General features: G+C 34.9%; 2 protein-coding genes across 2 annotated transcripts in view; one reads left to right on the top strand and one right to left on the bottom strand.

The window, feature by feature from the left end:
* CDC73 (cell division cycle 73) overlaps positions 1-17,785 on the bottom strand; it is a 117,964-nt gene that overhangs the window by 48,831 nt on the left and 51,348 nt on the right. The window lies entirely within an intron of this gene.
* Positions 74-7,843, top strand: B3GALT2 (beta-1,3-galactosyltransferase 2). Its single transcript, XM_046678483.1, has 2 exons — positions 74-646; positions 5,106-7,843. Exon 2 carries the CDS (start codon positions 5,230-5,232, stop codon positions 6,496-6,498), a length of 1,269 nt encoding a protein of 422 aa, XP_046534439.1. The 5' UTR covers positions 74-646; positions 5,106-5,229; the 3' UTR covers positions 6,499-7,843.

The raw sequence follows: 17,785 nt of genomic DNA, 5'->3' as shown, positions 1-17,785 counted from the left end.
TCAGCCAAGCAGTGACGTTCAATTCTGCTCTGTCAGAGAGAGCATCTGTCAAGCCCACATTTAAACTGCTGCCTGCCTGTGCAGCAGCTGAGGAACCGTGGATTTCATATTACAGACTAAAACCCCAGTAAAACTGCTTAAAATCCTTCCTGCAGCTGCCAGGCAACAACGAGAGTTAAACCCTCTTCTTTTCCAAGACAATCGAAGCCCTACATTCTAGCTCTGGCTGCTTTACATTGCAGCTCAGTGTTATTACTAGAAATATGGATACTGGGAAGAGAATACAGCACTGCATTGTCCGACCAGGAAAACAGCAGATGTGAAAAGCCTCGATGCATCAACTGTCGGGGAGAGTCAACAGTGCTCCAAACAGAACGAGCAACTGCAGCTCTTTTGTTTAAACAAAGAGAAAGAAAATGAAAGAAAGGAAAAACCTCAGAAGACTAGGACCCCTATGAACAAGGGGGGTAACTTGAAGACAAGCAGACAGATGGACACTTTGGATACTGTGAAAAGCAATCGCAGGAGCCAGACTACTGGGGGATGTGCGCATGTTCGATAGCATCTTTTTTGCTGAAGTGATGGCGTGCCAAAAGTATTTTCAGTGGGCATAATCCTCTCCACATAAATGGCCTGACCAAGGAAGGTATGTCGATATCTTGTGTGTGATATTCAGTGAAATGTCTGTTACCTTTTCATTGCCCTGGAGGCACTAATATCTGATAAACAAGTTCATACAGTTCACTGTCCTTGAAACTATGACAGGGTTTCTAAATTTATGATGTTAAAATTTGTCATTGTTTAGAAAACAAGCTGTCACTGGTTTATTCAAGTAAATATGTAGTTACGGATTAGTAGACATAAGAGAGAGAAAAAGCAAATAGTAACAAGATGTGCTTAAAGGATTCTCTGAGAAATTAAACTTAAAAAAAAAATCTGTAGCCCTCTAAAGAAAACACAGAAATCCTCTAACAAATTAGGTCACATTGAATCCTATCTAGTAAATTAAAGTGCTTTCTTAAAAATGGCTATCAAAAGAGACAATGCAGTGAAATTTCATTAAATATTATCAAAGATGATCTTAATATTAAGAGCTTTTTTCAAAGTCCTTTTAAAATAAAATCTTAATATATAACAGCTTTTAGTAACAGAATCTTCCCTCCAGTATCTCCCCAAATAAAGATAAAGAACACAAACTAAGAGAGTATGAACAAATTTTAAGTATTATCGAGGTATACGATACTAAAAAGAAAGCATTTGCATAGGATCACATAAGGCAGTCTGAGTTTATGGAAAGGACAAGACCACAGTAGATTTGCATGTGATCACAGTGTCCATGAAGACAACTTTAAACAAAGAAATATCAATAGTTGCTAAAAGATTCCCTCATTTGAAATAGTGAGCCTTTATTTTAAGCAACAGACTGATTCTAAATGAGCAAATATAAGGCTGTTCTTGGTGATCATTTTTAAAATGAAATCAGAAACATAGTATAAAATTACTTTGATATAAAAATATACATGAACAGCAATACAAGGTCAAAATATTAAACATAAACGTAGTTACTGTGCTTCCAGGCTATATTAATATGTAGTAAGGAACTACTGCCATGCTATGTGTGTGCAGGGCAGAAATAAACCTAATAAACTATTTTAGCAACAATCATAGTTAGAATAGCAACTCATGGCTCAGGAACTCAAAGATATTTCTAGTATTTCTTGCTGATCTATCAAAGATCCTGATTTTTGCTCAATTTCACAGCACAACTCAATAACTTATTTAATAACCACAAAAGGCAAACAATTTTAAGACATATGTAAGCATTCCATTCTAAAATTAAATGAGCTTATCAGGCCCTATTATTATTACATCGCAACATCAACTCGCTCATACCATGAATTTTTATTCCACCAAAGAATGAAATCAGATGGTATTAAACAAAAAAATATGGTTGTAAAAAATCTCAAGTCTCTCAGATTAAAGTCACCAATCATTTTTACAAGCTAGATATCTCAAAAGTATAGGAATATTTTATTCAAGCACCACTTAAATCTAAAACTGTTCAAACAGACTAAAGATATCAACACTTTTAGAAGCCAAATAATGAAAACTCTGTGTGTGTGAAGTCACTGAACATTTTACAGTAACGCTCTCTCCATGAACTTCAATCCATAAGATGTAAATACACATTAATAACTGGAAAATATTGCCATAAAAAACTCAGGAGATAAATCAAAGCTACTTCCATGCTGAGATGTAAAAGTCAAACTATTTAGAAAACCAAAATACTGTAACTTTCTTGTCTTGTTCCTACTTTTAAGAATTAAATACAACAGGCAGTAACTAGAGAATAATTTTATTATTTAATAAAAGGAGGAACAGTTTACTTTTAGTTTACTCTCCTTTTAACAAAATTTTATGATAAATACCTGAGAAACTTTTAAGAAAGAATTTTTAAGGCTAGACACATGCACTTCATTTATCAATGGGAGATTAACAAATAGTACATGGATTTCAAGCCTGAGCAGCTTAATATTTACAAACACACAAATATGATGAATTTAAATTAAGACGCATCTCTATCACCTATTGCTACAAAATCACATAGGACCATAAACTATGTATTTGTGCTAGATTACAACATATAATAATTTGCTGTTTTCTATAACACTGAAATACTTGGAGACATCACTTCAGGTATACTGTTTTCATAAAAATATCACAATTTACTACTATAGTATTTACTTTCATTCATTTCTTCAGTCCTTTATTCAAATATTCACTCAAACAGCTGCCCCTGTATTTACTGCTTCCTAACACCAAATTTACACTTTTAAAAGATCTACATGATTGGACTTCAACCAGATTCCAAGCACTATTATATTAACAGAGAGCTGATACATTTAATTTAGCTTTGGAATGTTTAAAATACATTATCAAGTCAATTTATAAAGCAGTTTTTGTTTCTTTTAAATTTACACACATAACCCTTACATCTACTGGCTTTTTTATGAGGTGAAGGAAGAATCATTACTATTTATCAAATATTTCATTTGAAATAAAAGCTTAGAAACTGTGTCCTGGTCCAAACAGAATGGCAAACTATTTATAAGTGCAAGAAGGAAAAACGTGAGTTTCTACATCAGAACACTCAGCTCTATTACCTTCAGCTTAGCTCACAGCAGAACTATGTTTTACTCATACAGTCAATCGCCTTGGTCTTCATTAGAGTATGTGAAATTAAAATTCATGTAAATAAACTCTAATAAATAGAAAAGTAGATTCTATGTTTTTAAAATCCCAAACTTAAAAAAATCACTGTTCCTAGCTCACAAAATGATTAATAATTTTTTACAGTTGAGAAATACCATAACTTCTAAAAGTACTACATAATTTCAGATACTAGAAATTATTAAAAGCTGGCGCCTGTCCTATTACACTTTAGAAATTCGTCCCATTTCCCATCTACTTGCTCCTCCTAGTGGCTGTTACTAGAATAGTAGTGCTTTCATTCATAGGTATGTCTTAACACTTTCAATCAATATTTTCAAAGTAATTCACATTATATACGTGATTTTTAGTCTACAATTATTCAATTATATGAGGACTTCCATGTAAATGCCATGATTTTCCACAAGTAATTAAACGCCATGTCAAGTTAAACAAATGTGGTATTAACCATAAATCTCCCAATACCACAGGCTAAATAAACAGATACGTATGTATGTATACATTATTATTTCAAATAAACAAATGTTCCTATATTTTTTAATTGACTAGTTTTCTTTTGCTTAAAGAAATAATTTCACAATAAAAAGTTGAAAAAATTAAAATTACACATTTGCCCCCTTCCCAAAAAGCTTTTTCTCTCAATAGAAATAAAACTACAGCTCCTTGCCCACCTCAACCCCCACGCCTTGATCCAAAAACCTAGAAGTGAAAACCATGAACAAATTTGTGCTATGCACTGAAAAACCTTGTTCAAAGATAACACAACCAGTTCTTAATATGTGGCATCATGAACCTTCCATATTGACATCTCATATCTTTTTAAAAATCTAACGCTCTAAGTGTCATGCTAGCAGAAGTCCTAAAAATAACACGTTCTCTACATGCAAATTCAGAACACAGCACAACTCAAGAAATCTTTAAAAATGCATTTTGTGAAATTTCCATTTTAAACAGTTGGATATGATAGTACCTAGTGCCTATAAATTTTATAATAAATCTGAAGACCGTTCAAAGTAACTCTTTGTTTAATTCTAACATGGAGACTCAACTGAGACATGACAGTGCTCTGCCAAGGCCACAGATAACTAGTGATAATTAGCTGCCACATTTTAAAAATCAATCTTAAGTCTAAGTAAGGACAATGATCTCCTGAATACCTCATATTTGAGATGGAAGGTAAAAATTAGATAAGAGTGCTTGAAAATGTTCATCATTTATTACTGTCTTAAAATACTGCACTGAAGTTACTGGACCCTGAAAATTAATTTTGACAGGTGCATCTTCTCATTGACTTTCTCAACACAGTAGGGGCCAATGGAAACACGCCAAGCAGTGTACTGTGACTAACAGAACTCTGCCATCATCAACCTTGCACCGTCTGTCCCACAACTGATACATGACCATTTTACAAAAAAGGCCACTGACTGTGCTCCATACCACCAATGGTATGTCAAATCCATTTTAATTAATGCCAATAAATTTTCCATCTGCTCTCAGGCCTTCTTACACGGCCTCTCTCAGGAATCCAGTAACATTCTTCTCTTCTACATGCATAAAACTAAATCTTTAAGTCGGGTCAAAAGTATAAATGATCATCAGAGCTGAGACAATGAAATAAGTGGAAGAAAATCAATCCATCACTTCTCTTTAAAGTGCTCATTGTGCTACAAAGGTACATTTTTAATGAAATTAATCCTGTTCTCAGTGATGGAATGTTGCCAACAAGAAACAAACTATAAACTTTGTCCCCGGGTTATTATATTTTCACAGCCTAAATATTCTCATGTGTCCTAATTTTACTAGCATCCAAAGTCTCTTTCAGGCAGTTCTGTAACATTTACCATTTTATAAACTTTTATGCTTCATCTTTACAGAATGACTGCGAGGGAAACAATGTGACCGAATTAGAAAATGATTACCAAAGAACAGTATTGATTCAGGAGAAGAAAACACTTTCAGCCACCAATATTGCATATCTCATTAGTGGATATTTACAACATGCTTCAGTGGAGGAGAAGACACTGCTGCTTTGCAAAGATGAGCTGGAATGCCAAGAGGTCTCTGTTCCGTACCCATCTTATTGGTGTACTTTCTCTAGTGTTTCTTTTTGCTATGTTTTTGTTTTTCAATCATCATGACTGGCTGCCAGGCAGAGCTGGATTCAAAGAAAACCCTGTAACATACACTTTCCGAGGATTTCGTTCTACAAAAAGTGAGACAAACCACAGCTCTCTTCGGAACCTTTGGAAAGAAACAGTCCCTCAAACTCTGAGGCCTCAAACAGCAATTAATTCCAATAACACAGACTTGTCTCCACAAGGAGTTACAGGGCTGGAGAACACACTTAGTGCCAATGGAAGTATCTACAATGAGAAAGGTACTGGACATCCAAATTCTTACCATTTCAAATATATTATCAATGAACCTGAAAAATGCCAGGAGAAAAGCCCTTTTTTAATACTACTAATAGCTGCAGAACCTGGACAGATAGAAGCTAGAAGAGCGATTCGGCAAACCTGGGGCAACGAAAGTCTAGCACCTGGTATCCAAGTGACACGGATTTTTTTGTTGGGCGTAAGTATTAAGTTAAATGGCTACCTTCAACGTGCAATACTGGAAGAAAGCAGACAATATCATGATATAATTCAACAGGAATATTTAGATACATACTATAATTTGACCATTAAAACACTAATGGGCATGAACTGGGTTGCAACATACTGTCCACATATTCCATATGTCATGAAAACTGACAGTGACATGTTTGTCAACACTGAATATTTAATACATAAGTTACTGAAGCCAGACCTGCCTCCCAGACATAACTATTTCACTGGTTACCTAATGAGAGGATACGCACCCAACCGAAACAAAGACAGCAAGTGGTACATGCCACCAGAACTCTACCCAAGTGAGCGCTACCCTGTCTTCTGTTCAGGGACTGGTTATGTTTTCTCTGGTGATCTGGCAGAGAAGATATTTAAAGTTTCTTTAAGCATCCGTCGTTTGCACTTGGAAGATGTGTATGTAGGGATCTGTCTTGCCAAGCTGAGAATTGATCCTGTGCCCCCTCCCAATGAGTTTGTGTTCAATCACTGGCGAGTTTCTTATTCAAGCTGTAAATACAGCCACCTAATTACCTCTCATCAGTTCCAGCCTAGTGAACTGATAAAATACTGGAACCATTTACAACAAAATAAGCACAATGCTTGTGCCAACGCAGCAAAAGAAAAGGCAGGCAGGTATCGCCACCGTAAACTACACTAGGAAAGACAACTTTCTTTTTCAAACGTGCAATCTGTAAAATATTGCTAAAAGCATGTATAGTTAAAACTGATTACATCCATAGGACAAGTTTTAGTTAAAACTCATCAAATACAGGAATTCAAAAAATTATTTTTTTAATTTCTGAAGAGGGCAATTCTCCAAAATACATTATATAACAAAAAGATATCCCAAAAGAATCTATTTAAAAAAATTGTATAAAGGGATTCTGTGTATTAACATGCAATAACAAGCATGCATACATCAATGGTTCAAGATTTATGTTAGGGGCCAACAAGATGTATTTGCATATATCTTCCACATAAATTTTAATTTAAGAAATGGAGACATTCAAAACACCCTTCATTTTAAATTCAGTTTTTCATATCACATATATAATTAAATGTAAATAAAACATCACTGTCAATTTTAAGGAAACTTTGTAATTGTGCAAAGGACAAATTTTCTGACCTGACTATTCTAGGGTTCTAAAAGCTATATTCCATGCAATAAGATTTAGTTGAATATCATAAACACATTTATAAAGTTCAGATGTTTCATCAATGTGGTTCTCATCTAAGTCCTTACTTTTTAAAAACATCTGAAATATTTTCTTTTATTAATACTCACATATATCTGGGAAAATTATTTTGACACGATGTGATAAAATGCGAAAAATCAATGTGTCTCAGGCTCAAGTTTTTATAAAAAAAAATTAAATGTTTCAAAATAGACAAAGTTTGTTTCCTTGTTGGTGTTAAGGGCCAAGCTAGTATTTCAATGAGTTATCCAATTAGATCAGTTACTGCACTCTTAAGGAGCACCACTACTTCACTTCAAGCGCATCTGTAAAAGTGTATCATGTTCCTCGAACTGAAGTAGAAGTGATTACTTACAGGCACAAAGAGAATGTACTGTTGGAAAAAGATAAGGGATAAAGAGCGAAGCAGCAGTTTCATTCAATACATTTTTAAGATGCATGTCTGCCAAACTGCACCATATGGGAAGTTTATTTCCTGACAGCAGGTGTACACATGCCAATACTTCATCATTTCATGGCACCGACTTCTTTCTCAGAGTGCCAAGTTTACAAACCTGCAGTTTTTAATTTGGTAGATGACAAATATTCCACATCACCAATTAAAAACCTTTTTGGGAGGGATGGGAGAAAACTACAATGTTTGATGAAAACTTGATTCTAGGATGAACAATGTATACAATGCACTTTTATCAAGTTTTTAATAAAAAAAAGTAAACGAAAAATCTTTACTGAGTGTTATGGTACAAATATTTTCACAGTAATTTTGTTTGGCTCCATTATATATTTTAAAATCGAGAAATACGAACCCACTAACTTTAACATAGTTTTTATTTTATACAAGTATGTAAAATTTATGAATTTAATTTAGTCAGGATGTTACTTATCCTAATTTTAAAGACAATCATTTTTATCCTTGATTCTATTTTGAAGAGATATTGCACCAAAACATAATTTTAACATTTGCAGAAGTTCAGAATCACAGAAACTATTTAAGTACTTACTAATATGTTGAATTCTGTTTATGCTCGATTTATCTCCCATTTTCAATTCGGCAGTCTACGTTTTCTATTCTACACAGAGTAACTTTGAAAGCTGAGCTATATAACATCCCCAGCTCTTGGTTAAGTCTGCTCTTCACTTAATTTATTCGATATGATTACAAAAAGACTACAATTACTAAATAAAAGTCACATATTAGAGGATATATCAAATTAGATGAGCAAGTCTGATGAAAGACAGAAGGAATCTTCCCTCAGTGTAGAATAATGCTCTCATTTATACTTCAGAAGCTTGGGGTGGGGGGGCGGGGGGGCGAGGGTATGTGCACGCGTGTGCAAGCACAGGTAGGCACAAGAAACAGAATGCAGGTGCTGTTTGTCCAAATTATGATTCCAGTGCAGGATCTTTAAAAGATAGCACTTTCCTTCTGGAAAAATTCAAGTTTAAAAAGTTGACATATGAAAAACAGAATTCTTAACAAATTCCTCCCATCTCAGACATCAATTTAAAATCAATTCTATATTCCTGATAAAATATCTGGAAAACTGATGGTGATCTGATGACACTCAGAGGTCTCAAAGAGCACTGAATCAAATAAAGTTTCTTAATACTGCTGAAAACCCTTATTTTAAAATAAATATTCTATTAATTTATTTTTGATCTTCTACAACAATATGCAAGCTGATTTCTTCAGCAAATATTATGGTATTTAAAAATATCTCACCAAGTAGTAATTGTGCCTTTTCATGCCCTACTATGTAGTTACTACGCATGAAAATATAATTTTAAATGACAGCACTGCACTTGGTCAAAGAAAAAATTATAGGAACATCAACTATGTAATCTTTATACTCAAAGTGTTAACAGATATTTTAGAAGATAAAAATACCAAAACTTCCAATATTTACACCAGGTTATCTTGACCAACACTATAGGTGATGAAATTCTAATTCAAGTAAGTAATTTAAATTTCTCACCTTAGTTTACAACATAATCACATATAACTCAACTGGAATCTTAGTTAATATCTATTATCCAAAACCCCTGTAGAAATAACAGCAGCAGCAGCAGGAGCTATCAGTAGACTGAGCATAACTGTGTGCCTGGTACTGTGTTAAAGCGCTTTACAGACATGATCTCACGTAATCCTCTTAAACACTGAGAGACAGGGAAGACACACTCACGCAAAGGGCTGAATATCTAGATCACACAGCTAGGAAAGCAGCAGGGTTCCATTTCAAAGACCATGCTCTCAGCCATTATGTTATTCTGCCGGATATTTCACACATGACACCTGCTGTAAGGTCTAAAAAAGCTCAGCAAAAATGGCCTGTCTCTTCTCCTACTCTCCGCTTACTCTTCATCTTCTGCCAGGGCCTCCAGGCTTCACAACCGTTTCACACGCTGGAGGGGCATCTGATGTTAGGGGCAAATAAAGAGAAGGGGAAGGAGAGGAAATCTGATCCCTCAGTTATCTTTTCTTCTCCTTTGTAGTTGGTGATGACTGGTGGCCAAAACCTTAGAAGAGCCTAAGAATTATGGCTTATCTCTTGCTCCGCTGGACTCTGAGACACATCTGTAAACAAGACGCAGGTGGCACTCAGAAATTATTAAAAGGTGCTTGTTCTGAAGCACAAGTGATCATTGTTAATAGACAAAGGCAGCACTGTATTTACCCGTGCTTCTGGTTAGTCACCTTCTGTTTTGTTGATAAGGTGGTAAAATCTTTTCAGCCAAGTGATTCAAGCTTTGGGGGTTGTTTTCAGTTTTTACTGCTTAACTACAAAACTTAAGATTTAAGAAGCCAAAAAAGATCCCCACTACACATTTCTAATATACCTCCCAGAATAACAGTGTATCACTTAAACATTACTCTCAGAAGACAGGTAATGTACATCAAATACTAAAAAGGGACATCTTGAGTTTCAGGAAGAAACCTGTCACTGTACACTCCATCAACACACGTGCACACCCTCCTCCAAGCATGCTGTAACATAAACCTTACTACGTTCCAGATCCAATCTGCCAGAGGAGGCAGGCAAACGTTTCCGCACCTACAGGAATCTCCTCTCCCTTACCACAGCCAATGTCGGAGCTGGAGGACAATGGGGGCTAAGGCAGTTGCCTAGTCTGTGTATTAATCCAGTTATTTCAACTTCCAAATGAATCCTACAGATTCTAAATTTGAATCTCACTTTAGTATCCTAAACACTGAAAAAAAGGAAAACGGATCAATAACATCATAAAAAACAAATATTAAAGAACAGAAAGCTATAAATATTATAGCAAAATCTTAAATTCATGTTTGTATGAGTTTTCAATGAAATGTTTAAGGGTTGTATGCTTCATTGTCATAACTAAAATGCTACTAAAAATACATTAGAATATAGATAAAAAACAGAATTAACATGGGATTCTGATACCAATGAGAATTTTCTAACACACTGAAGATTTAAAACAAGTTAATAAAATCACACTATAACCACCACAATAAATTTCTTTCAAGGGATTTAATAAAACTTTTCCCACTTGTGATTTAAAAAGTAAATACTATTAGAAAATTAAAACTAAAGGAAATCACTGTAAACCATACCCAAAATCATACTTAATTGTCAGAAAAAGTTAAGAGTAGAAATAAGAACGCTCACTAAGGCCATAAATAGACATTGTTTTATGATTTAACAGTAGTTTCCCAACTAATTTCCTTAGGTGTTTCAGCAATAGTTAGTAAACCCAAGAGTGGCATTCTAGAGTCCTGCCCTCACTTTAACAGCAACTGCACTTTCCTGTGCTACATGAAAAGATTCTATGTCAAAGTTCATTTGAAAAGAGTTTCTATTGTTTTGTTTTTTTAATTGAGATCTTAATGACTCTTGAACTGAAATATAACTACAGAAAAGAGAAAAATATATATATTTAATTATTATATAACACCCAACAGAGCGAATGACTCAAAGAATAAAAAGAACTCAGAAAATCAGTCAAAAACAAGATTAAAACACTAAAACAAGAGTCTTACACATAATAACCCATTACACAATACTATGGAAAAAAATTAACTCACAAAAACAACATTTTAAAAATAAAGAATAATCACTACAACAAGTAAGAGGGAATTCTATGGGGAATACTAAACTTTTACTGAGAGAGATAAAAATTCTGACAACTAAAGGTGAGACTTGTTTTTAGGTAACAAGAACACCTACTTTTAAAATGGACATTCTTCCCCCAATTAAGATATCTTGTTCATCTGCATTTTCTAAATATTCTAGGGGGAAAAGCTGTTTTAATATATAGGGTCAGTGTAAGCCCAATCAAATCTTAATAGTTTTTTAAGTTTCTAGAGTGTGTGAATGGAAATCACAAAATGATTATAAAATTAATACGGAAAAAAAGTGTCGGTAGCTAAGAAAATATTCTAAATGACAATAAAGAACTTCCATAAGCAACAATGATTTTGGTTTGTACTGGTACAAGAATTAGGCAGTTAAATTAAAAAAAAAAAATTAGACCTGCAAGAGACCCTACTATTTATAGTAACCTGGTATTATGAACAAATTAGAATTTACTATTTCATTATTCAATAGGAAAACTGGCTAAGGTCTAGGATTTAATCTTTTAGAATTCAAGTTAAGTCCTCATACTATTACAAAAATAAATTCCAGGTGCAGCAAAATAAGTACAATACTGTACTAATAATTAAACTTATCACGTGGGGGTCAGGGGACTATTTTACTGATCACAGAATAAGAAGGAATTCAAACAGAGAGAGAAAGAAATCAAGCAGGAAAAGATAAACAGAATACTAACCGCTACGTAAAATTAACTTCTACCATAAACAAAATTAAAAGACAAAAGGTAAAAGACAAACTGAGGAAATATTTAGAATAATGGACAGTAGGGTAAGTGTCTTGATAAAGAACTCATAGAAGAAAACATCAATACTCCAAAAGAAATTCAATCATAAGTCATAAATAAATCACAAACAATGAAATTATCCAATAAATAAAACATATTCAGCCTCAAGAGTAGTGAGATAAATGCACTTAGAATGCACCAGGTCCCATCTTTATCTTTCAAATCGGAAGGTAATTTTTAAAGTAATAGTCTATTCAGGTAATGAAAATGAGAAAGTACCCCAAATGGCAATGTAAATTGGTAAAGCCTTTCTGAAAAAGAACTTAAAAATATTTAACAAGAGCCTTTCAACCATCCACCCTCAATTAAAAATCTATTATCAGGCAATAACCAAGGAAGCAAACCAAGGAAAAAATTTTAAATTCTCAAAATAGAAATTTAAACTGTGGTAATATATAATGGAATATTATAGTCATTTAAAATTTGGATTCAAAGACTATTTAATAACAGAAAAACACTCATATATTCTATCAAGCCAAAAAAAGAAATCAAGACACAAAACAACGTAACACGGTTCATTTTCCACAACCAGACACATTCAAAAAAAAATCCTAGAAAATACATAAAAAACAAATGGTGATTTCTGGAAAATGGAATAATGGGTCTTTTCTTCTTCATAGTTTTCTGTTTTTAACAATTTTTCCAGGTTTACAATTAATGAAAAATAAAGTCATTAACAAGCTGATGAGCATCATACCAAAGTTTGCCCTATATCTTGTATAACTGGCACATATTCACTGAATCTACTCAAATTTAATAAATTTCAAATATTTTTAAAGAATTTCTAGAGTTATAGATGATAATCAAAGTTTTGATAAAGTGAACTAGAGATCTTTAAGAGAAATTTTTTTCAATCATTCAAACATTTTTTGAGAGCCTACAATTTGTCATGTATAGACACTATGATGATAATCAGACAAGATATGGTCTATCTTTAATAAATGATGTTTGGGTAACTCAACAGCCACAAGAAAAAAGAATTAGATCAACCATATATCAGAATAATTTCCAAACAGATCGAAGATTCAAATGTAAATAATGAAACAAACCAGTTCTAAAGGGGGGAAAAAAGTGAATTCCTTTATAACTTGGGAGAAGTAACTTTCCTAAATATAACAAAACCCAAAAGCAGTAAGATATTTATAACTGTGATTACATAAAAATTCGGGACAAAACTCTTGCATGGCAACAGAAACAACATCAACAAAAACAGAAGACAAATGACACACTGGGAAAAGATCATTTGTAACCTATAAAAGTTTATATCCTCAATATATTAAAAAGAGAAAGATAAACATAGAGAAGGAGGAGGAGGAAATCAACATTCTGACAGAAAAATGGGGGAAAAGTATTAATAGTTTAACAGAAAAAGAAATGGTATGACCCCTAAACATGATCAACTTTGGCCATAAAAGGAATGCAAATGAAAACTTCACTGAGAAACCATTCTTCACCTATTAGATTAACCAAAAATCAAGCCTAACATCATACTCTTTTGATAGACCTGCAGGGAAATAGGCACATTCATACATACTAGTGGGAATGCAAATGGTAGAACTCTTAATGGAGGGGAATTTGGTAACACCCTGCAAAATTAGATAAGCATTCACTCTTTACTCATCAATTCTGCATCTAGGAATCTCTTCGCAAAATACAGTGATAACGATATGAAATAAAGTAGGTACATATAAAACTAATCATTGAGGCACGATCTGTAATAGCAGAAGACAGAAAGCAACCTAAATGTCCACCCACACGGCACTGCTTAAATCAAAGCACACCACAACCTATGTAATTGCATTCAACTATCTTATAGTAAATAGTAACGCTAGTATTGTTATTTTGAAGTTATTCTTGAAATATAAGCTCAAACAAGAAATTATGCCAATACGGTTAGGAAATGCTATGAACTGAATTGTTTAAGAAAATATTTTCTCTCCACTTATAACCCTGTGCTTATGTCTTCACTAGAATAGATGTGGAAAACCAGAGTTACCGAAAAAGAATAGTTTTACTTATTCTCAAGAATACCACCATGTAACCATAAATGGGGTAAAGAAATAATGAATACAGGTGGATTGGTTACACACACACAGCTGGCAGGGGGAGGAGGGAGAAGAGGAAGAGGAAGAGAATTAGGGGGAACTCTGAGCATTAGAAAAGGAAAAACAGCAGACTCAAATCTGGATAACTATCATGCCTCAACAAGAGAAAAGCAGACAATCCTCTTTTTCAAGAAGTAGCAAGCTTACAAAAATCTTAGGCTCAAGATGGATGGAAAAAGAGAGCAAAGACTTACTAAAAAACAGAGCAGAGACTTACTAAAGATGAGCTGCCTCTTAGGTCATTAAAAAGAAAAAAGATAAAACTGAGAACACCAAATTTCAGTTACTCCTGTGTATAGTGATTCTTAAACTCTACTCCTACAGAAAATTGGTGTTCCATCAGCTGGAGATGGCATACTCCTAAAAAATGAATCATGATCTTTTAAAATTTCCAGAAAATTTCCAGCACTGGCAGATTTTCCTTTGGGAAGCTACTCTACGCTCAATTTAAAAAATTCTAGGAAGACTTTCAATCAAGATACCCTGCCTTGCACTGGTCAAGCTAAGATAATCAGAGACCCTCTCTTCTAGTCATTTGAATCTTGAGGGAAACATACACAAACACTCAGGCATGCTCACCCACACACACACTCAGGTACAGGTACACACGCACATTCACAGAGAAAACAGCCGGAACTAATTCATTTGAACTTCAGCACCGTGAAGAAATTATCTATTAATTCTTGCTACCTAGACTGCCAGAGCTGATACGGCTCCTGTCCCTTCAACCTCTTGGTTCTTCAATTTTACGAGCTCATCCAAATTGTCCAATACTTTTTCTTTTTTTGCTTCAGTTAGTTAATTTTTGCTTGTCACCAAAGAATCCTGACAGAAAACCTACTACCAGCAAATTGTGCAGTAATAAAACGGTTCCTAGCTCTTATGATGATTCCATGACGCTCTAGAAGACCATGCCCTCTGTGTGCTCTCTCACCCGAACAAATCAGGAGGCCAAAGGAATCCAAGAACAACTTCTCTGTTAAAGAAAACAGGCTGAAAATTTTACAGCTGTTCATAATCCATATCCATGGCCAAGCCTCAGAAGAGTAACAACGCAGATTTTGTGCATACAACATAATACAGCCAAGACTAGAGTACTATAAACGCCTTATTACTGAGGAGGACCAGGGCAACAGGGTTTGGGAGCTGTGCTCCTAAAGTCACCCCACAATGAGGGAGAGCCAACAGGTCTCCAAAGCAACCGCAAATGCTGACTGCCTGAGCCTGATACGCTGTAAAATGTTGTCCAAGCTTAGAAATCAGTGAGCAGAGAGGACTAGTCCGCCAGGTCTCACATCTGCCATTTAAAACTGCATTCCTTTATCAGAGATATCCTGACAAGGGGGGAAAAAAGCTACAAACTTCTTCTTCCTGATAGATTTATGTAAAAGAAGGAAAAGAATGAAGGAGTCCTCTACAATGAAGAAAGAAAGCTAACAACTGGGCAAAAAAAGACAAGTAAACCTAATTTTTAAAAAAATAAAATGAAGTTTTTAATCAAAGTTCAATGCATAACCCCAAATTTAAAGTATTCGTATGTCTGTTTGTCTGCCAAGCACACAGACATTTAACAGTATATTGTTAAACCCAAGTTATCTTTCCTCATCTCCAAATTTAAGACCTTTTCATCATTTCATGTCTCAGCGAATGGCTATCTCCAGTCAGCGGCCACGTCAGAATACCAGGAGTCATCTCTGCCAGTTCCTTCTCTTGTTCTCATCCATATCTATCTCTCCCCAAAACCTGGATTCCCAGTGGACTCCATCTGCTTCTCTTCACCTTACCCCTCTAGTAGTTCCAATGAGGATCTCTCACTTGAACTGCTGCAATCCCTTTACAGCTGGTTTTTTCAAATTCCTGCAATGTGTTCCCCATGTTATAGCCAGAACAGTACTTACAAAACACAAAGCTATTCGCATCATCTCACAGCTTCGACAGCTTCCCAATGCTCACACAATAAATACCAAAATCCCTGCAATCCCGCGCTAGCTCAAGGCCCAGGAATGACTCTCTTCCCTGAAGGCTAATCTCACTACTCAATCACTTGATCGCATTCCTGCCTTCTACTTCATTCTATCAATTACCCTCTCTTTCTCAAAATTGATTTTAAAAGCAATAAAGAAACAAAAATCCTAGATTAAAAACAGTGAATTGAAATTTGACTCAATAAAAGAGCCTTACTTTTTTGGGTTTAAAGCATTTTCATCTTACTTGAAAAGAAACTTTTTTAAGGTATCAAGTCAATCTTTCTCTATAGTGACAAGATTCATCCATTGATTGGGATATGCACAAATAAAGCAACATATAAGTAAATATACATTGACAAAAAGAAAGTACAAGTATTCTGAAAATAATAACTATCATCAGTTACACAAACTTTAAATCCTTCTCAATCATCTTGGACTATACAAAAATAGATTTACAAACAAGCTACTGGAACTGAATCATGTATAGGGAAGCAATAGCGAAAGTACTGATGATCAAACTTACCAAAAGCCACATATGTGTTAAGGTCCTTCATATTACACTGCATTTCTAAGCAGGGAGTATGACACTTAAGATCAGGAAATGAGGCTTAACCTTCCTCACGCAATCAATACAGATGAAACTGCTAGCCATCATTTCCCAAACAGATCAGTTTTACTACTCTAAATTCTAGAATGCTAACATTAGGCTAATCGACATTCTTGAGCCCAGTTCTCCTTACAAGTTGAAGAAACATCCAGAAGTCCACTCATGTGATAAATATTTACTGACAGGCATTGAGACATGAGCTGTAGATACACTGATGAACAAAAACAATCATTAAGTTGTTGTGATAACACTCCTTTGACAGAGAAAGCCATTTATCAAATCTTGATACAAATAAATGGAAAGGACAAATGTGCTGTCTGCCATGAAGGAAAGATACCCAGTACTTAGCAAGCACGTAACAGGGGATCTGAGGTAATCTCTGTTGCCTGTGGTCAGAAAAGCCTCCCCTGAGGAAATGTTTAAGCTAACATCTAAGAAATAACTAGATGTTAATCAGGCAAAAGGAGAACAATGCCACGAAGAGGGAACAACAGGTACAAAGGCCCTGAGGTGAGAAAAAACCATGGCACAACAATAAAGAGGGAGACTGGCATGAGCTGATGCCAGAAAGGTAAAGAAAGAAAGGGTAAGGTAAAGCCATAGGAGGACTTGTAGTGCCTATTAAGAATTATGCTTTTTAATCCTAAGAGTAACAGAAAGCCAAGATATAGTAATATTTGGGAAATAAAAAAAATTGAGGCTAGTTCACGCCTAATGGCTTCTACCTTCTTGAAGTTTGAAGCACACTAGCTACAACGTGAAGAACAGACTGAAGAGACATATGAGTGATGTGAGAAGACCAATTAGGAGACCACAATCCAGGCAAGACAATAGAACAGTTTGGACCAGGAAGGATGGTAGTGATATGGAGATAAGGCATTCCAGAGACATTAGGAGTAGGGTCAACAGGCCTTCATCTGGATATTGGAGGTGAGGGAGAGGGAGGTAAGTGGCAAGGATGAAGCCTAAGATCCTGCCTGGGCACTGAGGGGATGATGGCACCATTTACCAAGAGAGGAAACACTATACAAGAAGAACCTGATTCACCAGGGATAAAGTAATAAAGAGCCATCAAAAATATATAAAAAGCCTGTCAAGTGGCACTGGGGGGGGGGGCCTATGTCTTACAAAGAATCAATAACAATAATAATAA

This window comes from Equus quagga, chromosome 12 (genome assembly GCF_021613505.1).
Source record: "Equus quagga isolate Etosha38 chromosome 12, UCLA_HA_Equagga_1.0, whole genome shotgun sequence".
NCBI classification, from domain to species: domain Eukaryota; kingdom Metazoa; phylum Chordata; class Mammalia; order Perissodactyla; family Equidae; genus Equus; species Equus quagga.
The sequence above is the reverse complement of the archived record's forward strand: the minus strand, read 5'-3'. Positions and strand labels throughout refer to the sequence as shown.